At 39.6% G+C, this 24,938-nt stretch overlaps 3 protein-coding genes across 6 annotated transcripts; all 3 read right to left on the bottom strand.

Annotated features, from left to right (window-relative positions):
- Positions 1-1,625: 1,625 nt before the first annotated feature.
- On the bottom strand, positions 1,626-12,395 carry LOC147045475 (uncharacterized). The gene is made up of 13 exons (XM_085932764.1): positions 12,171-12,395; positions 11,276-11,461; positions 9,223-9,822; positions 9,017-9,069; positions 4,287-4,783; positions 3,675-3,771; positions 3,524-3,587; positions 3,357-3,417; positions 3,166-3,262; positions 2,602-2,718; positions 2,228-2,287; positions 1,998-2,096; positions 1,626-1,890 (listed from the first exon to the last, which is right to left on the bottom strand). The coding sequence occupies exons 2-12, from the start codon at positions 11,313-11,315 to the stop codon at positions 2,007-2,009; spliced, it is 1,776 nt and encodes a 591-aa protein (XP_085788890.1). The 5' UTR covers positions 11,316-11,461; positions 12,171-12,395; the 3' UTR covers positions 1,626-1,890; positions 1,998-2,006.
- A 445-nt stretch (positions 12,396-12,840) lies between these two features.
- On the bottom strand, positions 12,841-15,657 carry LOC147045474 (uncharacterized). The gene is made up of 2 exons (XM_085932250.1): positions 15,499-15,657; positions 12,841-14,666 (listed from the first exon to the last, which is right to left on the bottom strand). The coding sequence occupies exons 1-2, from the start codon at positions 15,547-15,549 to the stop codon at positions 14,379-14,381; spliced, it is 339 nt and encodes a 112-aa protein (XP_085788376.1). The 5' UTR covers positions 15,550-15,657; the 3' UTR covers positions 12,841-14,378.
- A 1,584-nt stretch (positions 15,658-17,241) lies between these two features.
- erich1 (glutamate rich 1) lies at positions 17,242-21,475 on the bottom strand. 4 transcript variants are annotated; one of them, XM_085931946.1, is made up of 6 exons: positions 21,276-21,475; positions 20,314-20,433; positions 20,073-20,219; positions 19,074-19,457; positions 18,746-18,940; positions 17,242-17,725 (listed from the first exon to the last, which is right to left on the bottom strand). In XM_085931946.1, exons 1-6 carry the CDS (start codon positions 21,340-21,342, stop codon positions 17,655-17,657), a joined length of 984 nt encoding a protein of 327 aa, XP_085788072.1. In that variant the 5' UTR covers positions 21,343-21,475; the 3' UTR covers positions 17,242-17,654. The 4 variants fall into 4 exon arrangements, with proteins under 4 accessions (XP_085788072.1, XP_085788073.1, XP_085788071.1 ...); XM_085931947.1 differs by lacking the exon at positions 21,276-21,475 and adding an exon at positions 20,888-21,250; XM_085931945.1 differs by lacking the exon at positions 17,242-17,725 and adding an exon at positions 17,748-18,263.
- Positions 21,476-24,938: the final 3,463 nt, after the last annotated feature.

Below are 24,938 nucleotides of genomic sequence, written 5' to 3'. Positions count from 1 at the left end.
GTGAGACACCTCCTTGGAAGTCAGCAGTTTTGGCAACTTTTGTGCTGTGATGTGAAACTTCAGCTTCAATCCTGACAGGAAACTCATAGAAGACCGTTACAGCCAGCAGTGAGGGCATCCCAGCAGGCAGCACCTCAGGTCCTGTCATCACAAATAATGGTCTGGCACATAGCACACAGTTATTAGTCAGTGGAGCGAGGCAATAAACAGTATTAAAATTTCATTTGCATTGACACGCTATGGATGTATCGTCATTTTCATGTTACTTACGCTTGAGTGGAGCCGGTTGCAGCAGAACAAATTCCCAAACACACAAGTGCCCAAATTAAATCCATATCGACACTGCCTTCTACCACACGCATCACGGAGGTCTCTGTTTGACTCCCAAGTGAAAGTGAATAGCACAAACAAGCTCAACTGATCTAAGCACGCATAAGACAAAAGGCCACCTCTTATTCCCCGGAGAGGCACTCGTGCAGTCCTGCACAAAAGTACCATATGCACATATCATATTGTCTGTCACGCAATGGATCTGAGCTCACGCCTTTGCCCACAGGGACTCATCTCATCTGTCACTTTGGTCATTTCTCAGAGATACATTTTGGAGTGGGAGGACTGGGAGGAAAAAAATCCCATATAAATATGCATATTGTTACATTTTGCTTGGAAGCATGTTCTGGGGTCTGATGAGACTAAGATTAACTTGAATGGTTCAGATGGTATCAAGTGTTCCAAAGGTACTTCAATTAACATGATAACAACCCCAAACACATCTCCAAGATGATGCCTTGCTAAAATCAGGTCTCCAGGTCTGAATTTTATGAAACATCTGTCAGGCATCCAGTGGAGGAGCAAAAGGTCTCTAACATCTACCAGCTCTTTGATGTCTTCACAGATGAACTGGTGAACTCCATGCCCAAGAGAGTCAATGTTGTGCTGAAAAATACTGGTGGCCACATTTGCTTTTAATTTAAACGTTAATGGTTGTGGATTGAATTGTTTTAAGGAGGTGGTGAATTTACACCAATCCACAAGCTGAACACTGATTTTTTCAGTGTAGCTGAGTGTCATTTCTTCAGTGTTGCCCCATGTAAAGATAATTTTAAAAAAGCCTACAAGAACATCAGAACTTTATTTAGGGTTAATCAGAGGCAATGGTGACAGATGTGCGCTGACTATTTACTACTATTTAAACAAGGTTGAATGTGATTGTTTGATTCCGATTCTTGTGGTAACAAATTTTCATTCCCCTTGCTAAGATATTTTTATCATTTTTAGAGATCTAATTAAAATAATTTAATTGTATTTTATTTTCTACAAAAAATACATTATACAAAGTTAATATCTAAGTAATTAGTAAACTGTACAATTCCTGGAAAATTGTTTTGTTTGTATCCTAAAATCTTATCACAAATTGGCAAACATGAGGAAGCATAACCAAGCTGTAGTGATATCAATTTACCACAAAGTGGTAGTAGAGTCCATGCTAATCCATCATCAAGCCAGAGCAACATCTAGCCTTCTCAGTAAATCCTAATATTCATTATCCATTCATCTCTTCCTTGACCTTTGGCCCTTTCTAAACTGTAATCATTCTCACCAAACACAAAGATCAGATAAACCACAACATTTCAACATTTTATTCTTTGGTATTAACACTAGTTACATATTAACAGTTTACAAGGCAGGTTTGGCAAATATTTGGCATGTATAACCACCAGTACAAAGTCCACTTTCCACAAGTCTAAGAGGGCATTTGGTGCGTCAGTATTAGTACGATGGACGTGCAACCATGTGCTGCCTTGTATATGGCCGCCTGTAACGCCGTCACACTTATACAATGAAGCCACTTTTACATCAAGGCCTGGACACTTGGATAGTTCACTGCTCCTGCAACCATATAAGTCCAGTTAAAAAACGTGATTTATTTTGTGTGTCTTAGCTGTTACCCCTTGTATTACAATTCAATTTAAAGAGACAGGAGTGACTTTAAATACCTCCATTAGTCACATCTCAAAGTGACGATACATGCTCTCCACATAGCTCAGGACCGTTTGCCAGTCAGGACCACCTGCACGCAGCATGTCCTCAACACTCTGTTAAATAGATTATTTAAGAGGTAGTTAGTCTCAAAGCAGCTTTGTGTCTACAGAAGTGGAATTGTTTAGTTGATCATATAAAGAAATCAGGATGGGAAGAATTAGCCTATTTTGGTTCAGTGTCTTACCAAAGATTGGACAATCCCGACTGTCTCTCCTGTTTTGAATGCTAGACTGAGATTCTCCCTCTGCAAAGAAATGATATGAGAATCTATGAACCATTGGGGTGTAAAATAAATTAATTCCATCTATTTAACATTTCGGACTGGTTAGGGGTTGGGTGTAGATTGATTGATCTACCGGTTCATTTAGTTTAGCGGATTAATGAGCTGATTCAACCAAAATATATCATTTCCACACGTTTACCGTTTAAAAAAAAAAAGATGAATCGTAATCGAAAACTGGGCACAAACTAGGAACAGTGAGTTATTCAAGTTTTATCCGAAGTAGCTAAATTATGAACAACAAGAGCATCAACAATATTCATCAGGACCAAGCTTACCTTGTTGTCTGGACTGAGGCTGCTGTAAGGAATATGTGAGGGGAGGTAGCTGTGGTACACGGCACAAAATGCGAGGCCATCCACCCAGCTGCTGCTAAAGTTGGTAATGTCAATATTCTATAAAAAATGGAATAAAACTAATTAAAGCCCAGTTGGCGTACAACAACATATGGTAGCAAGAAGGAAAAAAAACATCATGACCCTGAAATGTAAGACCTAGCGTTCGATATATTTATGAACTTCATGTCTGCATGTCTCATGTTTTTTTTAATCAGTCATAAAAATGCAGGCTAAAACCTGTGAGGCAGGAGGCCAACACACGAGGACGTTTTAGCCAATCAGAAATCTGAAAAGAGTTAGCTCTGAAAAAGGCAGAAATGCTCAATTTAGAAAAAGTTTTTCTTGTACATTTCACATAGTGAATATGATAATATTCCACATCATTATTAATTTGTACTAAAAACAAATTAGCAACAATGTTAGTTCAGCCCATGAATTTAATAAAATAAAATATCGACTAACCCTCCATCGATTAATTTTCTAAGACAATAGTACAAGGTTTACTTTGTAGCCTTGGGTTTGGCCCTGACACCAACGTAACAGTGAATTCCTTTTTGAGCCTCCATGGCGACGCAACAGCAGGTTGAAGCCATCCTGGGACCTGAACACGATAAGAGTTTTAGACCTTCTCGTTGCATCTTTTTACATCACTTTATGTAAGAAAGAGGCCAGTGTTGCTTGTGTAGTCCATTCACCTGGTTGGCGGCAGCTCGGAGAGAGTTGAATTGTACTTGTTTAGAGTTTCTTCACGTTTTCCTGCAATGAAAAAGTACTTTATTATGTGAAATACACACACAAACACACGCATACGTATACTTCTATATATATTCTATATATATTGACAAAATAACTATACACACACCTGTATCAGTGTTTGACTTGCTCTCTTGTTGGTCCAGACTTCGTCCTCTAAGTTGGACTAAATTCTGTTAAAAAATATATAAATCACACATTATTTAAAAAAAAAAATCTCTATATATATATACATATGATATGCATTGAAACAGTCTCACTTTGTTTGTTGATTCAGGTGTTGTGGAAACAGTTGACTGGGATGTTCCATTCTGTATTGTAGATGAGTCAGAATGTGCTGGTAATCTCGACAGGCTCCTGCAGTATTATGACATATTAGAAGAAATGTCTGATCAGATGAACCCTATTTCAGCTGTGAATAATAATAATAATAATAAATAATAATCTTTTTTTTTTGAGGGGGCTTTTTAGCTCACTGTGGGATTTCATACCCGCTTCAGAATTACATTCCCATCCACACGTTTGCCTTTTTAGCAAAATGTTGTTTGGCTCACAATGAGATCTGCATATGGGAATTAGTAGGGAGTCTGGATGCAATAACCTAACGACCTAACTTTCTGCAGAATTAATGAAATAAATTAAATAAATAAATAATAGTACAAAAATAACCCCACTAGCCACACTTTTCGTACACTTCATCGTACATGATCCAGGAAGTAAGGTGTAAATTTACAGAAGATGGAAGCCTTGGTGCAGATCTGACACTTCCAGTACAAGGCCTAAAGTTCACACAGCTCTTGTATTGGATCTTAATATCATCTGTTGTGGATAATACAATATGTGTTTACATGACTATAAATTGTTTGTCTCACCTTGACCTCTCAGTGGTTGCTGTTCTTCGCACTTCACCAGATCGCATCTCCTCCCTCCTCCTTTCCTCATTGGTGACATTTCTCAGGTATCGTTTAGTAACAGCTACACAGTCCTCTCTGACAGCACTTTTCACCGTGTCATTCGGACACCCCGCCAGCCGGTACACCCCCCTCTCCTTCCCCCTCTGGCCCCCCTCACTGCTGTCAGAGTTCTTCAGAGGTTGGATCTTCTCTTCTTCTTGGGCATTAGTTTTGTCTGCAGTCTGACTAAGAGTCTCTAGCCTCTGCCTGCTTTCCTCCAGTTCCCTTCTCAAAGTGACAAGCTGCATGTCAGCCTCCTTCTGTCTCTGCAGGGCGGCAGCCAGTTCCCTCTCCACATCTTTATGAGCCGTCCGGAGTGCACTCAGGTCCTCTTCGGCCTCGGCTCTCAGACGGTCAGCCACTGAAACCGCCACCTGAAGGTCAGCTTGAAATTGCAGCCATTCTGTCTGCTCAGTCTAAAAGAACAAACAGGTGATTTTAGATGAACTGCCATTAATCAGGACAAGTCAGTTTCACAAATGTCTCTGCTGAGCCAATAGGAACACGACAATAAAATGAATCTACCAATAACTGGAATTATCAGTTGGCTTAATAGTTGGGTGTAATTATTAAAGATCAATGTGAATTCGGTGATATGCTGCAGCAAGCCCTGACTAGCAAAAAGGGAGGCGTATCTTTCTGACATACGAAACCAACTATGAAAAAAATATGTCTGTCAAACCACATAATGAAAAAGTTTAACACACAATTGCGACGAAGGCTAATGTTACGGGACGTGTCATGAATACTTTTAGTCTACTCTCATCTAAATAGGGGTTTTCCTCTTTGAGGTGTTCCCATTGGTTTTGATAACAATCATGCCAAAATAGTTTCTGTGTGATAAAAACGTGCTATCCCCTCCGGCACTCATAGATGGAAAAAAAAAAATCTTTTGATATCATGGGGACAAAAAAAAAAGAAAAGTCACCAGTATAAAATCAGAGCTCAAATGAGAAATTCAAAAAGAGGAGGTACATATTTAATGGAGGCAGCAGAAGGACTGGGAAGCAATATCAGCCGGATGGTTCTGAAGTTAGGTGTAGGAGCAAAGGTTGGAAAGGTGAGTAATTAGATGAAGAGCCGGAGATCTGGAGGAGGAAGTAATAACGGAGCCAAGTCGACGCTCCCTAGTCTGACCAGTGACTCAGGACCACAGCTGGACCCCATTATACTGTACGCACACATCTCATATTTCTTTTCTCTCCCCCCACACACATTCCTTATTCGTCTGCCTCACCACCAAACTCAGCTTATCTGACTTTTTAGTTTTGTAGAATTTGGCCCTCTATCCAGGAAACATGTCAAACAGCCTGATTAAGACTCAGTCTATATTAAGTATTACAATAACAACTAAAAAGGGCACACTGGGGGTTGAAGGATCTTGCCTTCATGTCCATTTGGTTATCTAAGCACTCCAATTGGAGCAAGTCTGTTTAAGGAAACAGGAAGAGGTGCTCCTCAGTTCATACTGAGATAAGGGCGTGGGTTGTCAGGATGAACACATAGACACAAACAGTCCCAGAAGAGCCGACCCGTGCTCCACAGCAAGACCAGATGTGATGCACATTTATACAAACCTACATCTACTTTGACATAAGAATTTCTGGTGATTCCCAAAAAGAGTTATTTCTCAATCCATCTGTCTCTAGTTGTCTTCACCACCCAGCCACTCTCTCTTTTGACACATACTTGGAGAAACATCTAAACTGCTTCTCTCTCCATGCTTTCATGTCTGTAATATGCACCGCCAAATGATCGAATACCATCTCAGCTAACCATATTCTTTGCACCCCAAAAAGAACCCAGGAGGGGAAATAAGTTACACTGAGTGCATATGGACATCAAAGTGAAAGTGTTCACATTCAACATCACTGCTGCCTCCTCACAGTCTAGACAAACTAAATATTTTTTCATTCCACACAACCTTTGTAACCTCAACATAAACTTCAGTTTAGGGAAAAGAGGACAAAAGGGGAATTGCTGGGAATGACTAGCAGCGGTCACCTGGAACTGATTCCAAAGCTGTGTTTTGAAAAATATCCAGAAGGGAAACAAATATGATTACGCAAGCATAAATAGAGAATTTTCTTTTTTTGTCGGTCAGGACAATTGAAAAGTGATGGTGCGGATAAGCACAGACAGATGGTGCATCAGATGAGATCCTTCAGGGGTGGGTAGATTAAATGCTGGAGGTGGCCATATTTTTTCAAATACATGCTCTTAATATAATATGTTTCATTTTTGATCATACATTTTGAATGTGTGTATGAAAGATCCATTATGCTAACTCAACAACAAAGGGTTTGAAGCAAACAACTAAATAACTGCATGCTCTAATTTTTTCCAGTGCTCAGTAGATCAGGATCAGAAAAATATATATTTTTTCAACATGTAGAATATCACAGCAGTAAAAACACATAAAGGGAGTTTGTTTATACTTGCACGATATGGAGAAAAAATATTGAGAAATATACCCATTATAAGAAGTGCAAAAAAAAGGGAAATTGGGTTTTTTTCTTCTCAGCTATAACAACCTCCACTTTCTAAAGATTTTGGAGAGTGGGAATGTTTGTTCATTGATCCAGAAAAAAATGTGAGGCCAGTTGTGACCAGTGTTGCAGAGTGTGCTTTGCAATCCCATCTGTAGTTCATCCCAAAAGTGTTTGATGGGATTCTCCCACGCAAGCTCATCCAACCTAAGACAAAGCTTTGTACACTGAAAACATCCAAGTGTTCCCATAAAGACATGAGACTCAATAGCAAAATCTATTAAGTAACAAACTTATTTCGCAATCTTGAGAGTCAATTGTTATAAATGCAGAACTCTTCCTGAGAATAAATCTGTTGAACAACTGCTGCCCGAGAGAACCGCACCAAATCAGATTGTGTGGTCCCATACTGAACCCTGTGTGTGACCCCTTCATATCAACTCCACCCCCACATCTGCAGCTCTGCTTACCCTGCATCTTTGACAAAGTGGTTGCTTGAAAAAAAAAATTAAATATCTCGTGAGGAAGAAAAAATAAGTTAGTGCTCCAGTGGAAGAATTGAAAAAAAAATGAGGCACAATAAGGAGAGAAGTCAGTTCACAGAGTAGAAATCATTCAGTGCATTTCTGTGTCTGTAATTGTGCTTCTGCTCTGTCTCACGTGTGCAACAGACATAAAAAACAAATGGCCAGTGTGATCAAGCGCATCAACCCTCACCCCTTCCTCTTCCTCACCCCACTGAACAAAACAAGTTTTGTCTCCTGAAAAGCCGATTGTGAACCCCCACCTCCGCATTGCTACCCCCACCCGCTCCTCCTTCCAAAAGGCTCCCAGGACAGCAGAGCAGACTGAGCGGGTTCATAAAGTCAGGCTTTGCAACTTCAACTGGCCAAGCAAGAGCCCATGTAAACATACTCTTGGATTGAATCAATTTCTAATACACAGCTACCTCTCCATGCTTTCTCTCCCTGCGGTCTGTGTTGGCCCATGTAGGGATTACATTTGCAAGCCTCTTCGGGGGGGTGGGAAAGTGGAAAAGTGCTTAAATTGAAGCACTGAATGGGTCAATGTGCATCACATATATGCTGTTCAATCTTTTCTAAGATGCAAGATGAGATCGGAATTTATTTAATTCTAATTTATTCGGTCAAAAAAGCAGCAAACACACAAGTGTCACAATTTTCAAAGGATACTCTACATAGGAGTAGGTAACGTTTCTATTTGTGTTTTATTCTAAATGTGGGGTCAAATTCTAAATGTATGACTTTTGATATTATATAAAAAATAGCATAGCAAATGAAAAAGCTAAGAAAGGAAGGAGGAACTTTGTGTCATCTGTAACCTGAAGGAAGCTGTGAGCCTCAAACTGCTATCCTTAGGGAGTGGTCAGAATTGGAAACAGGAAATCACTGCAGATTACATCATCTTCAGAGGAGCCGGCGGGAAACATCGAAGTAAACTGAGGAATCTTTGTGGAAATGCCTTATATGTTGTCACTGTCAATGTACAATCTATGGAATTTTGGTAATTCTTCAGAGGATACTTTTGTTCCCTTTGCTTTGACTTTGAACGCTTTGTTAATGCTTTTTAGATGTTGTGAAAAGTGTGAAGCACAGTGAGTTTTCCTTGTATATGAAATGTGCCAGATAAAATAAAATTGCTTTGAGATGCTCATCTTTTCCCTTCGTGGACAGCGAGCAGAGCCAATTGCACAGCCTGTTGTGATAGTGTAACAGGGTGTGTTTTGGTGTTATATCCAAGATGAGCAAACACTGACTGACCAAACTGTCACAGGAAATTGAAAGCTGTGTTGTTTTGGCTACTTGCTTTAAATGCAAAGCAGATCAGAAAAGCGTTTAGTTTTGAAATCAGAGACTAGTAAAACATTTTCAAATTTCTTAAAAAGACGAATGGTAATAAAAATTGCAAGCAGTATCTATTTTTTTTTTTAAAGTGAAGACAATTTGTAATTATAGTAATGACACAAAAAGTCGAAAGCAAAATTTGGGCAACATAAAATGATATGACGGGCCGTATCTGGCCCCCGTGCCTTAAGTTTGACACCTTTGTTTTAACCTTTGCTCCATACATATGGTATAGAAAATATCGTAATTGTATTAATATTCCACAGGAATAATATATAATTGAATATCATCTCACCTGCATTGCACTCTTCAAATTCTTCACTTCTGTCTGGAGACGTTTCAGCATTTCTGATGGAGGAGAAATGTCGGATAATGTCACATGAATACAAAACTAAATAAAAAGGTCAAAGAAACATTTTGCCCTTCCCATTACAAGAAACTAACGAGCCTATGATCGAACAAAATGTTGTAATAGCCACACAAATGCTTTGCAAGTCTTACCTATGGCATTTGTGGGCCCATCTTGATTGTCAGAGGTCCCTAATGTTGTCCGACACTCGTCCAATAGACTTTCCAATTCTTTGGACTGGACGTCTCTGACCTCTGGACCTGGCAACAAAGTTTGACTCACACTGCTGTCCCTTTCTTTCCATTTTGGTCCAGAAGAGTTGGACACAGGCAGTGAGGAACTACACGTCGAGGTTGGGCTCTTTGCAGGGCTGACCGGCATGCATTTGCTCTGCGCAACCACAATCCGGACCGTAGAAGTAGAAGGAGTTCCATTTCTGCTTGTAACATTTCCTTTCACTGTTAATGTACTTTCAGGCTTGGTTGACACTGGACTGACTGCTGAAACATTTGCGGAGCTGTTTGAGTTGAGCCGTGGCGGAGGAGGTCTCCACTCAGGTGGTGGAACGGCAGAACTTGGCTGTGATCGCTTAACGCTGGAGGATGTGAGTACCGAGGCGGGAGGTGAAGATGAAACTGCGCTGGGAGATTTTGGTGATATGGGGTGGAGGATCCGGGGGCCATCAAGTTCAAATCCAGGTTTGTCACTTTGTGGGGAAGCAGGAGGAGTGTGGAAACTATCCAGTTGGTTTCCTGGAGGAAATATTCACAAATTTAGCATCATGTCTTAAAACATGGACTATAAGTATTGCAGAAAAGCAGGATTTCTTAATTTCGATTTTGGGGAAGGAAGCTGTATTTCATTTTTTGAGCCAGTTTTCAACTTGTTTCCAGTGAAAATTCAAAAGAAACTTTATTTCAAAGATAGTTAACAGGGTAGTCTGAAAGTTCCAAAATCTAGCACAAGTGTCAAATTTGTTATCAAAGACCAGTTAATGGAAAATGTTCTGTCACTTAGTTAAACTGTTAGTCCAAACAAAGCTTCAAAGCATCGGAATAAATTGCTGCGATGTTATCTCGGCACCGCTCAGAGCTCTAATGGCAACATCACAAGGGCAGGGCAGCGACTGGTAACCAAAACATGATGTGGTGGATAATCCAACATTGAAGTCCTCAATCAATTACTTCATTTGACTTGGCGAGCCATTGCAAATTTCCTTGCATTTGCTTCCACAATAAGCCCGTACTCTCACAAAACACATCCTAATGAAACATATAGCAATACTTTTAAATAAGGGAGTGTGAAAAGAATTTAAGTGGAGTGGAATTCAACAAACAAAATTAGATGACAAAGGCCAAGTGAACGTCTGCATCATCGGATAATGATGTCATGGAGGAATGATGGGACAAAAACTCTACAGTGGTCACGCCTATGGCATGTTGTCACTGAAAACACCATTCAATGAGCTGTCCATGCCAGTGGGAACTCTTGAAGAGAGATTGCACATCGACAATGTTGCAACATTAACTCACCACATCATTTTGGGATAGACACACTGACGACAGAAGCAAAAATTTCAAAACTTAACAATAAAGACTATATGGAGCCCGCAGATTCAACGAACATTTCTCCCAACATGCTACAAATCAAAAAGATGTACAGATAAGTACCGAGCATAACATCTTCACTTCCTTTTATTCCTTTGACAAAAAGCCTCATGGCTTATTACAAAAGAAAAAAAGATTTCTTCTCAAATGATGTGAAAGCAGCAACTATGCACCCAACTCATTGGGAAAGAATGGGAAGATTGTTTAGTAACTTCCTCAAGTGTCCCTTCCCTTTTTATTTCTTCATTCCAGACCTTAATGTGCTCGTCCACCCATGCACATTGACTGAATGAATGTGTGTATGTGTACTGAGGTTTATGTGTGTGTGAGCGTGGATGTCAGATAGCATTAAGCCTCTATGATTAATCCGCTGCCCTTGTCCTGAGCCGGGGAATTCTGCCGATTCATCACAGCTGGGCCTGAATGGATCACATGGTGACGCCAGGGGAATGACCACTCGCTGAGCAACGCACAGGAAGGCTGCCAAGATTCCTGCCTCCGCATGCACTTCCCTTTTTTTTTTTTAAACGCCTCTCTTCCCGATTGGCTCTCCTTCTCTCTAACTTTTGCACAAGTTTAAAACAGGGCAGTGACTTACCTGTGTGTCCATGGCTCTCCTTACTGGAAAAGCTACCCATCCTCCCGTCAGTCTAGCCACAGTGTGGTGGTGCTTGCTGCTCTTCTGCCCAGCCCAGGTCAAAGTGGCACTTGGGGTGGCCTGCACATGCGGCACATCCGGGCCAGATGATGGATGAGGTCTCACCTCTTTGGAAACGTATGCAAACTGAAAAATAAACCGGCGACTTCAAATGTCTTTAAAATATTTCTTAACCGAGTCCTTTCCCACCACTAGAGTGACAGTCAGATATGACTGGTGTTTCTCTTTGCATTATCACATCATCTAGGATGAGATCAGAGCAACTGTTGAATGTTTAGGGCAGTGACGTCCAAACATTTTCCAGAGGGCATGAAAAAAAAATGGAAGACAGGGGTCGCTTAAATATGCTATTAACAGTAAACCATATTAAAAGAGGGGGAATACTGTCTAAATCTCATCTTGGTGCTATTGTTGAGAGACTAACCAAAAAGTTACTAGTATGTTAAAGTTATTAGGATAAGCGTGACTACATTGTAATTCAAAAAGTTTGATCTCTTGCCAATTTAAAATGAAACTGATTTTGACTGTCAATTTCAATATCTTAATGTAATAGTTTTCCTTTAAGTTTGACCAAAAAAAAAGTCAATTTTATTATTTTAAAGTTAGACGGGGGGGAAAAAAGGTCACAAAAGTACCCCGAGCCGGACTTTGAACAATCAATGTGCCAAAACTAGAACATGCGCGGACACCCGTAAAGCGCACTAGTTTATTTACCCATTATAACAATTAACAAATCAGACTTCTGTCTGAGAAAAAAAAGTGTTGAAAAGTAACGCTTAAACATTTTACTTCAGGAAAAATAACATGCAACAAGAGATAATAAATGAATACAAACCCTTGAAAGCGGACAAACTAATCCGTTCTGCTGGTACCTTCCTCACTTGGCTTTCTTAAGACCGTCTCCACCAGGCGCACTGGCTCGCAGAGTCTTCTTAAAGTTACCGCATCGGATCTAAACACATTTAATTCCTCTTGCGTTTTTAGAAATAATCCAAACATGAGTGTTAGATCTCCTAGTGCGAGTCAACGAGCTAAAACGACGGCAAACCCAAGAATGCCTATGAGGATTTCCGCTGGATGTGTCCACCAGAGAGCGGAGTTGAGTTGCGACTGTTAAAAAAACAAAACAACGTGTTGCTTTTTGAGTCATCTTCTAATTCGCTGGCTGACGCCTCTGCCGTGTTCTTTTATATGACCACACCACAATAAAAAAAAGTCACATACACTTTGCATGTTTTAAATGACATATCTCTAATCAGATGTGACTAAAGTATTGAAAAGAAGTCTAAAGAAGTAATATTAATTTGACAAAAAAAGGCCATAGAAAATATTGAAAGAAAACAAATATTTAAAAAAAATCTGCCTTGTTTTGTTTGAAGGTTAAGTACAGACTTTCATAAATAAGCAAATGCTATAAATTCAAAAAAAGAAAATGAATGTGACCTAAAAGCAACATTACATGGATTTTGCCAAATTATCCTTTATTTTACATGAGTTGTTTTTATTACATTTCACTTGAACAGAGCAGAACTGTCATCTAAAGGGAACACAGCTCATTCTTGTTATACAGACATTAAATTCAGAGTTAAATTAACAGACATGAGGGGATGCAAAAATTGCCAATACTCTTTGGCAGTAATCCGTCCTAAACAGAGGAGTGGCAAGTCAAAAAGTGGTTAGTGCATAAAGGTGTCTCCATATCCTCCTCGCCGCAACGCTAATGATAGATTCTCTTTAATCTCTGTGCTCAAAGTGCAACACAGCGGTGCTGACCAAAAGAAATTTGTGAAACACACCCCATATTGATTACCCACCCCAGAGAGAACATGAATGTGACTCTGCATCCAGTCTAACAAGGAGGACAAACTCTACGTGCACAGATTCCCCTCAGCAGAGCCAACAACATTGGATTTTTTTTCTTTGGAATATCCTATTGGGATGAATTTCAGGAGGTCAGTGATTGCCTTTCTAAATGAACTCTCAAGCTGTCATAAATAAGTCAAACAGGAAAGACCTGCTCTTCAGCAATGAAATTATGCCCAAAATGAATCATTGTCTAATTGTACGCCTCTTTCAGTCTATGATCACGCTCATGAGAGAAAGTTTCAAACAATCTCCAAGTTTGACCCTGTGCTCTCCTTAAGGCACAGCACACATTCTCAACCACACTCAATGCCTCGCCAATTTATATCCATCTCTCTTTTTAATTGCATTTTTTCAGGGCGTGAACAAGGACACCACTGCTGTCATAGTCACACCCGTGCATAGAGAGACTAATGGTGGACATTGCAGGGAGAAAGGTACAGTTTGAAACCACAGGGACTTTCTATATATGATGGGTAGGAATAGTAGATGCGGTCTAAACACCTCTTACATATGAGCTCATTTATAAATCTTCGACCCAGCTTGCGTGCCACCATCGCATAATCTCATAGCAACAACAAGGCGCTGCTACTTTATCACCCTGACCAAGCTTTGCAACTCAATTAGTGGCCGATTCTTAGAGGGCTATTAATTGAGTCACAAAGCCAACCTCTGACCTCCACATTGTCTTTAATTGATCGTTTTAGTTTGGGGCTTTGTTCAAGGACAGAACCTGCTCTTCTTACATTTATCATGAGGCGGGCTGTTGGGAAAGGTTTTGGATCTCGTCTGTGTATGAAGGACCGCTGCCATACCTCATTCCTTTTTTTATATCGGAAAAACAGACACAAAGGGATCTCAATTAAACACACCACATTTGATCGTTCTGATATCAGTATACTTAAATTGCTTAGTGCTGACACGGTATTTGACTATTACACTGCTGTTTGAGATAAAGACAAATTATCGGAACTACAAGACTCTAGAGAACTCATGTCATATCCAACATTCTGCCAACACAGGTTGAATCATTCCGATAACTCCAATTGCATGTCATCAGAGAGCACATGGGCCTCATTGACACAATGGGCCAGCATAGCTACAATCTTCGACATGCAACAGTATGATTATCGAAAGACATCCTATGTTGGCCCATCTTAACCCGACCAGTGCGCTTCTTTTAAACAAACTTTTGACCCACAAAGGAGGGAGGTGGGATCTCCTGGTAGGCTCCAGCCCTGCGAGTAGCATCCATCAAGGGCGCCCTGAAGACCACCGCGCCGGTCATGCTGGCATCAGTGTGCGAGCCAACGCTCTGAAGCACACGTTTGGAAGGTCGGTGGTAGAGAGCCAACTGCCTGGAGCTGTACCCGCACATCCCGATCCCCACGGCTCCTAGAAGCATAGCCATGCCAGGCATGGTCTTCTCGGGTGGACGCACCACACACACATTGTGGTAGGCCTGGGTCTGACAGAAGAAGACAAATCACTTGGTTGGATTGTGACAGCTTTAATGCATCATAAAAAAAATCAGCATTACAACCTCATACAGTACCAGTATATTTTTTAGTTTGAAGGTTATGTTCCGGCATATTTGCCAAGTCTAGTTCTCCAACAATGCCTGTGAGAATAGGAGCCTATATGACTCTCTATTTTGCAACACGGGCAATTTCCTGTGCAGACCTTTTACAATAATAAAACAGAGCAAACAATAGAAACCTCATTTTCTAAAACAGTTGTGTCACGGGGCAGTTAAAAAGCCATTCCTGAAGCTCACTCAACCAATTCTCATTTCCATTTACAACCCAATGGGCTGTCACAGGCTTACATTTCTTCATTGTTTGGGTCACCAGAAAGATAATTATGTGACGTGAGCTAAAACAAAATATGTCCTATGATGACGGAAATGTAGCATCCAATGACTCTGTGTGCATTTCATTGTATTTGCAGTTGAACCAGTTGAGTCGCCAGGCAGATGAACCTGATGGCAGCAGCGTAAAGTTTAGTGAACTAAACTTGATGTATACTGTATGCTAAGTCGTGTATGTGCCTATAAAACCACTACCTTGAAAGCAGCAATTACATCAGTCTTTTAGAACAACACCGCTGAGGATCATTATAGAGCAAACAAGCATGATGCAACTATGGGATACAGTTTTAATATGTGGGAGGGGATTTTCTCATATTTGTTTACATGGTTCTAAATCAAAGGGGAACTTTGTGACACGATCAACAACAGCATATTTAAATACATTATAAATAGTAGGTGTGATCTTTCATTTTGATCATTTAAATCTTACCTGCAGTAATCTGATGTAGCCCGGAGTCAGTCTTGGGAATCTGAAAAACATTTTGCAAGAGCTGTTGATGATTGCACAAAGACCTGGGTCTCTGTAGTCCCCCTTCCTGGACTCCCAGGAGGGGAAACCCGCTGAGAGAGAGTCACGTTCAGCCTGTGTTCTGCTATGTGGCTTCAAGCAGATTTGTCTGCTCTGATAATGTCTCCTTTTATAACAGGCTTTAGCAGTTGGTGTTTCTAATTGGATTACAAGATTTGGTATACGACGGACATGTAAGTAAACAGAACCAAGATGTTTTCGGCTGCAGGCAAAGAGCAGGTGCTATCTTTTGAAGTTGGGGATATCTTAAAAATGTTTTACAAAGTTCTGTTGAAATTAGGCTTGGATTTGACTCAGTCTATATGATCTACAGCAAGACTTCAGACAGGAGTGTACTGTATAAGTTATTTAAAAAAAATAGAGACATAACTAGCAATTTATATTACCATTTGTGTTTTTTAATATTTGTACAATTTTACTGGTCTGAATTTGACACCCTTAGTGGACCAACAAATTCCCGAGTGCCCAAATTCAATCACACGTACGTACTTGTATCAACCAGTGCTAATCCAACATGCGGAATCTACTGATACTCAGATTTATAATTTCATGTATTACTGATTTTGACCACAAAACCTATTTATTGGTCTAAAGCTGCTTTAGCTCCAGGGAAGTAAAAATCCGGGGGCACTGCAAAATGTCTGTCCATTATGGAGCAGTAGTACCTTACCAAATGACCTCCCAACTTTGAAACCATTACCAAGTCCCTCCCGTGTACTTACAGGCGGATCCCTTCTGTTTGATGTTTGTTTGATTCACTCCACAGGGCAAGATCTACCATAGCGCTCTAACCAAGGCCAATTAGTGACACCATTAGTCCTAACCTGTTCACCAAGTCTTTTGTTGATGGATTTGCAAACCATTCCAGCCTTGGGCAAGTCTACAGTCTTACCAGAAATTTTTTACATTGCTTCTGCCGTTCTCATGCATGCTGTTATGGAAATTGATTCCTGAGAACATTTGTGCGTTTACAAGTGATGAGTAAACATCAGAAATATTTGTAAGAGCCTGTTTGAGGCCATCTGTGTGCCACATGAGTACCAATTCATTTGTGAGTCAGAATTCTAGTTAAGTGATCACATTTTATATTAAGAGTTTTAAAAATGTTATTTTGGATTTACTTTGTCTATTAATTATTAATAGTCAACCATGAAGGTTAATTATTTCGTGAGTAAACCCACAAAAATCAACAGGTGATCAAATAATTGCAGTATACACATTAACAGATCATTCACATCGGTGCATTGCAACTCGTTCAATTCCGAAAAAGACAACAACTCTTACTCAACATGACACAATGACACTTCCCGGGACATGATAATGCTCTGTCCTTTTCATGAACTCCTCCCCTGGCAACAAGCTTTGGGTAAATGCACCAGAATAGAAAACAACTAGCGTCAGGCACCCCAGGGGGCGATGGTGCTCTAAGTCCAACATGCAATCAACAAGCTGTGTTTCTATATTAGTATAAAGTTAGACAATAGCAGCAAGTGTTTGTGGAAGTTGGTTATTTGCTCTCGATTATTCTTTGAGTGACAAAAAATACTATCATTTGAAATGTAATGTGTATACTTCACAATAAGGAGATCCGATTTAAAGCTGAAAATCACACAATTTTAAATGACAACAACAGTCTGTTGCAGAACGTTGGTTTATTTGAGAAGCTATTTGGTTATTTGGCTACTTTTTAAATGTCATGACAGTAAACAAAAGCTGACTTCCTGTAGTGCTGACATTTGCCTTGCTGGTAATTGGGGGTGAGACAAGACAGGCAAGTGTTAGCAATTTCCATTAATTTGAACAGAATACAAAAAAAAAACATGAGGTAAAAAACAGATCGATACAACTACAGTTTTCTAATTGGAGTGAACCAGATGCTTTGTTTTATTCTTGTAGAATGGAAAAATCCAGAAAGCAAACATAGAAAAAATATTTACAGACAGTGTCATAGAGTGACTCAGACACAAATTTAATGTCTGAACATTTCACTATGGATCTAACAAATTTCTTCCCTACATGGTATCGCGGCATGACTAAACCTCTCGGAGACTTTAGTCTCACCGACTCTTCATGGGAAGAATGTCTGTTATCCAGTATTGGAACAATTGGGCCACCGCAGAGGTTTCCTCTGAAACATAAAAACAACAAAGTGTGGTACTTGAACATAATAAATCTCAAAGGAGATATTAAGTACTTGCATGGCAACATTAAACTGTCAGCAAGAATCCAAAGCCAACATTGGGGGGGTAGGACCAGTCAAGTAGTTTATCGGAAGAACTAGGCGGCGTAGAGAAATACGCTGAAGTGGAAAGCTGCTTGGGATTTGCTATCAGAGCACGTTTCTGCCGAAACATGGATTATTGGATTGAAGTGGACTGAGTTAAAAAAAAGCTATGTTCAGAATATCCAAACTCATGAATGTGATGTGAAGTCCAAAGCATTCCCGAAAAAGATTCGTTATTTGTTTCGATGAGTCAATAGAAAAAAAACTTTCACAAGCAAAAAATAAATACAAATTCAGAATTTCTTTTTCCGTGTTTGATTCATACTCTGCTTCTTTGATCAAATCTGCTGGGAGAGTTGCATTATGAAACACTGACATAAGAATGACTCATGCGTCGTGAAGACCGTGGGCATGTTTGAGCGCCTTTCATGCAGTTGTGGAGCTGGTGCACAGAGAAGAGAGAAAAAAAAAATACAGCAGGCTTGGCAACAAAATGGATTTCAAAAAGCCACATTTTGCCCATATGTATGGACAGATGTACTACTTTCAGAATCTCCTTGTTAGAGACACACACACAAAAAAACCCGATCCCTAACAAGTCCCTTATTATGAAACCATTTGCCCAATCACACGGATGGATGAAAATGTGCCTGCAGGCTTTGGATGCTTTGGCTGTTGATAAAAATTTAAACCCAGGTTAACAGGTTGAAATGTGTGAGATGCATGGTTATATTCAGTGCATATATTTGCAGTGATGAGCCAATCATATCACATTACATCAACTGCATTTGGTTATTATTATTTGTGTAGCTAGTTTTAAATTGAAGTCAAGGAAAATGTGTCGAAGGCTTTTGAGGGCCATATAAAATGACGTGGCGTGCTGGATCTGGCCTTCAGACCTTGAGTTTGACACCAACTACTAACCTGGGGGCATCAGGGTGTTGTTGGAGAGGTCCTGCAGTTCCTTTTCTAGTCGCTTTGTGTCCTTGTGTTGAGTACATAGTTTGAGATTATGAAGATGCTTCAAAAGAGAGGCAGGCCTGCTTCCATTGGCGATGCTGCTCAAAAGATCCTCCAACACACCAGGCATGCGAGGAAGCTTCTCTGCACGCAACAATGCTGAAGAACCATAGGACACCCCATTACTTCATCTCATACTATTCAATTCATACTTAGGCACCATGAGAAAAAGTCGCTTAACAAAAATATTCAATAAACATGAATAATTTGATCCACACAGATCAGCACTGACAATCTGAGTTATAGATTTCCAGTGTGGTCCGGAGGAAGTCTACCACCTCAGCAGCTCTCATCCTATCTTCTTCTTCCTCATCCTCCTCATTTTTTCTTTGGAATGTGAATTCCAGAGCAGAAGCCCGAGGCATCAAACCCATTGAGAGCATCTTCTCTTTGTGCCGTTTCTTCTTCAGTTTCCTTTTCTTGTTCCGGCTAATGGACACTCCTTCTTCATCTATCAGCGTCCCATTCTGAACGACACTAGTCACCATAGTTGGAGCAGTTCCATCTTTATCTCCTTGAAGGTTTAGTCTCCTTTTTCTTCTTTTCCTTCGTCTTTTCGGTTCATTTGCTTCTTCATCTTGGTCAAGCTCTTCACTGCATTCCTGTATGTCTTGTTCTGCAGGGCATAGCCACATAGGGAGCAAATTGTTGAATTGTTGAATCAAAAAGCGTCACAGTACCGCTTATCTCATAATTACTTTGAATTATATTGATTGACACCGTCTTTTCATCTCATCGTACAAGTGTACTTCATGTGGTGGCCAGTGAAATCACAAACAAATAATCTAAAATGAGCCGACAGCTGCTCTCTTGCCAGCCAATTGTATCCTGTTCACTGAGATAAAACAAATAACGTCAGGTTGGGCTCAACATTAAGCGAGATGATAAGTACAACGAGCTGTGAAATGAGCCAACACTGTAATTAAAATGTGATAATTCTAACAATTTGTGCAGGCAGAGACCAAAAAAAACAACAGCATGCGACAAAAACATCACATTTGATGAAATAGGGCTTCATTCGTTTCATTTCTTCTACCAAACATCTAATCAGCAGGCTTAAAAGACCATATGTGCTGCGTTTAAGATGCTATTTGTCAATTTTACACAGTGAAATAATTGAGGGAAACTCTACAACCAAGATCAAATGAAGGTCAATTTCTTTTGTAAATCCAATTTATCTTTATGATGCAAATTACAGATTCACAATAATAGAAGATTATCGTTGCCTTACCAGATGGAACATCCTCACTATTTATGGTCTCAAGCTGTTGTAGCGTCACACATTTCACTGAAGTGGCATCATAGTCTTCGGGAGGAGGTAGAACCGTGTATATACGTCTCCTTGGAGTCACTGTACTTGGAGTCACTCCTGAATTACCTAAAAAAAAAAAAATTGTTAAAATAACATGCATACACAGGATGCATTAGTGCATATTAATGAGTAAAAAATCAGAAAATATAATTAATCTTACTTGGTGTAATATCCTGATTAGAGGTTCTTTTCACATCCACTGGTATGCATGATGGGGAGTGTTCCTTCTCCAATTTAGGGGCTGAAGGGTAAAGCTTCTGGAGCACCTTGGACTGGAATACTATATGGAATGCACACACACCATTGTAGGCTATATGGTAAATTGTTAATCATATACACAGTGCAGTTGATTAACATTTTTAGCAAAACATAAACAAAATAAGTTGCACTTGTACAAGAGTGCGACAATGGTGATCTGCTGGTCCTGCAGTGATGCACACTTCTTGTTTACCTACCTGCCTTAGGGTAGACACTGTTGTCAACTTGTCAAAATTAACAATTATAGTTTCTTGTGCTTTAACTTAAATTTCCTGCAGTGATTGATTCAAAATCGGAACGCATATGTCGATACTTTTCTAATTTTGGAAATATGCTTGAGACAGAGGAACACGTGCATTTGTTTACAACTTGAAGCTACAAACATGGCAAGCTAGCAACGTTAGCCAGCCACTTCATACAAACGAGTGATACTCTCGAAACGTGTAATTGATCACGACGACATATGCAAAACATACCTTTTTTCCTGTGTGCCATGTCAGCTGGACTGACTGGAGGCGAATACACTAAATTGTTTGTTTTTGCAAAGTGGTGTCGAGAACATCGCTAGCTAACTTAGCCAGGTTTATAACAATCAGCAATAACCTTTGCACATTACCCTAGTTTTGGCACACTCGCGAATGGTGGGGGGGAAACATCATGCGTCATCGTCAAGCAACCAAAACACTAGATTGTGAAAATAAAAACAGATCGGCAACGCATATGGATCGTCCCCTCCGATCACTCTAGCATCACAACTCGCAGAAGGACTAAGTGACAGGAAGCTGAGCCAGCACCGGAACTCCGTTCAAAATTCTAGCAATTGGATGATGGCATTCATATTGCAAAGGTCCGCTCACTCCTTACCACGGATCCGTGCATCAATCGTTTCTGCCACATACGCTCTATGATTCGGAGTGTAAATCGAGTGCATACATATTACAAGATGTCAACAACTGCATTTTAGCAAGGCAACTAAGTAGAACAAGTGATGCGAAATAGTTCACTAAACAGTTGTCTCTCGCCAAAATATATGGGGCAAGTCAAATTTGTTTGATGAATGTAAACCAACTGCACAGTGGCTGATTGCATTTGAATGACAGCACTTTATTATCATGCACCACAGCCCCACTGGTGTTTGAATGTTGTAATAACATTAGTCGATCCAGCTGCAGGGCGGTAGTGAGGCTGTGGAGAAAACTCGAGTGCACCTCATGTCTCGGCATCATCTTGAAGCTGAGTCGGGTTTGACGTGCCTTCCGAACTTGGCTTGGGATTTCAACATGTGACTACTCTGCAGAAAGAGGAACCACCTAGAATGCCAGCTTTTAAGAAGGTAATTCCCTCCCCTTAAATGTAATCCTTGTACTGATAATGCAAAAAAAATGTATACATATTATCTGCATGAAGTTTTTTTTAGGACTATATCAGATAAACACAAATAGAATTTAAATTGGTTACCTGCATGTATGTTTAGAGATCCTAAATAGATAATGAGTCACTACTATGTGATTTAAGCGTGAGATAATCTCTAATCTCAATCATTATGATCTCGGTGCAATAAGCAGGTGTTTAGTTTGAAATTGTATGGCCATGCATTATCAACTCTTACCTTTCTGCACATCAATTCATGAGGAGGTGTGGGTGAGGAAAACTCGGGACTGAGAAAAACCCTGCTGAGTACAAGGTTAACTTCTTCATTATATACTATATATATTTGCCGTGCACACTGTAGTTTCTGAGGGCGGATGTGCTTCAATGACTGTAAGTCCTTGCCAGAACTGAATAAGAGCGTGTCACAAAAAAAAAAAAAAAAGCTTTAAATGAATTGATGATTCGGAACCTCTACAAGTTTTCATTTAGTAGGTTGCATTGTAGTTTGCAACATGAAATTCTCACTTGCATACTGATAAAGCAAGTATTTGCCCACTTTTACTAGTAATAGTCAGTAGCAGTTTGACATGTTCAAGTTTTGTCCTTGTACCTTTATGGATTGTGTGAGCTTCAATAGATTTTCTGAGCAAGCTCGAAACTGCCAGTTTCAGCACCGCAAAAATACGCCATGCACAGCGCAAGGGATGACTTGCTGCTATCTTCACATCACCTGGCATAAGGTGCTGATGTGCTAAAAATAGGAGGACATTTTATTGCAATACTGTTTTATGTCAGTACACTTTTAGCTTTAGTGAGGTTACCTTTAACATTCTTATCTGCCCACATCGTAACAAGAAATACTCCTCTATAAAATGTAATAATGTTTAGTTTTAAAGGGCAGTTAATTTTAGAGGTTCCAATGTGTTTTTGAGGTATATTTGGAAGAATGATGGGCCTGAAAATGGATGATATTTAGCCTTTTTTACGTGGATGGAGTTAAATGTTTATTTGTTGTGTCTTGAAACAATTGTGACAAAATTGATTCACACAAACCTTCATGATGACGTTGCTTCAGTATGACATTTTTGGGGGTGTGGGGACAATTGTACAAGATGTCTCAGAAACATTTGAGGTTGTAGTTCAAATCCAACAATGTCTTTCCTTTCAAAGTAATGTGTGGTGTAACACATCACTATGCATGAAGATGAGCCCGACCTTTCCCATTCTGTGATGGAAATGTATTTTTTATACTAAAGCTAAATCAATCCTACAAGGCTTTTACATTACATAAAAGGAGCACGATTTAATTAAAAACAGATGTTCAATGAACAGAAGACAAAAATAGGGCACTGACACTCTTTTACTAGCCTAAGTAAGCACTTTGGAAGTGAGAGTGTGCACACACACACACACTCACACGCACACAAAAACAAGCCTCATCACCCTCGCTTTCTCAAAATTGTCAGTCCGAGGCTTGCGTGGACCTTGCCTGTTTGACAATGACAAGATAAGGCTCTCACAATCTGTTCCAAGATGCAATGCAAAGCTGGAGTCTACATGAATAAGAGTCACAATGCCATTTTGATCTACAGTGGAGAGGAGCTAGTCCTGAAACATTTAGTAAGCTCTTTTCCCAGCCTCTCTACCCTGCACAAATGTGTTTCTTCTGTTACACCACATATCCTATTATACTTTACAGTATTTGAAAAGGTTCTTTTAGCTTCTAATCAAATCATTTGATCACAATTTAATGCCTGCATCTGGAACTGACAAAAAAAAAGTATCAATGTATTAATGAATTGGACATTTTATCAATATGAAAGTATGTATTAGCATGTGTTTGTGCTCAACAGACCATGTGTGTGTATTTAAAGTTTTGTGATCAGCTTGCTACTGGGACTACACAGTTTTCACAACTTCACACTTTATGATATATATGGGGTTTTTTTTATGTCAAATTGACTTACAGTGGCTGTTCTTTTTGTCAAATTGCCCAGTCATCAACATTAGTTGAGAAACTCGTTTATTGGTTAGTTGAAGAGTAAATTCACGATAAAATGATGTGTGGGAAGGAAGGATGAACAGCACGTCTTAAAATAAATTGCACATTTTAGATTAAAGAAATAAGATTGCAAATTGTCATTCCTTTATCATCTCCCCTTTGTTTAAAATGTGGCCAAGGGGCATTTCAACCATCTTTGAAGACTGCGTGCAGCATTACTGCATTCTGTCAAATTATGTTTTGTGAGTTGTCAACTTATGTCAAGGTCTCCCGTAGCTTTTACAAGGTAACTTGCGGTGACCTCAGTTGAGTCTGTACACAGCGTGTCTGGATAAGAGTGGAGTAGACAGAAAGATCTTGGAAATTGTATGACCTGGAGTCCATCTTCAATGATTCTCATGAAAATATGTTGCATTGTCAAAAGGTTATATCATTTTGAAATGAAAAATTTTGTTGTTATTTTGTCTACCTTGACGTTCAATTGCTAACATAACCTCTTATTGGCCACTCACCGCTGTGATGCCTCAATTTTCAAGTAGTTCACAAGGCCATAAAGTGGGCCTACCATGGCAATTCAGCAGTGAAATTGCCCTGTAGTAGCTTTGAATGACTCGAGAAAATTGTCATTTATCCAACAACTGTGCTTTATATGGCCCCTGAGTTTACCCTTGGTCTGAACAAACTGTCACAATGTCCAGTTATTTTTACGTTCCTCCTTTAAAAGGCTATTCACCTTTTTATGAAACTAATTAATCATTTGTATATCGCTCACAATCACATGTACCCCTGAGGTAACACATGATCATTAAAACCAAATGATGGACTATTTGAGAATTGTTATTTTTCCCCAAATAGTCTTTATATTAGCTTGTAAACTATTTCTGTATCCACTATTGTTCCAGGGATTTAACGAGCTCGGTAGTTATCTGCTTCCATTTTTTTTGAAGAAAGCAGTGTTAAATTTCAAAGTAAGACAAAGTTTCACAAAAAACAGCAGGGATTTTGGTTAATGATACAAGATAATGAGATCAAGTCTTACCTTCCTGTACTAAATGTATGTCTGAAACTGATTTGACTTTGTAGCATTACTGAAATGAAGAATATGTTGAGTTTACTATTTCATTGATCAGGATTAGATTTTTATTTCAATTCCA

The sequence above is a fragment of the Syngnathus leptorhynchus genome, chromosome 15, assembly GCF_054491065.1.
Source record: "Syngnathus leptorhynchus isolate UIUO chromosome 15, UIUO_Slep, whole genome shotgun sequence".
NCBI lineage: Eukaryota > Metazoa > Chordata > Actinopteri > Syngnathiformes > Syngnathidae > Syngnathus > Syngnathus leptorhynchus.
Note: the sequence above shows the minus strand (reverse complement) of the source record. Positions and strands in the feature narration are given on the sequence as shown.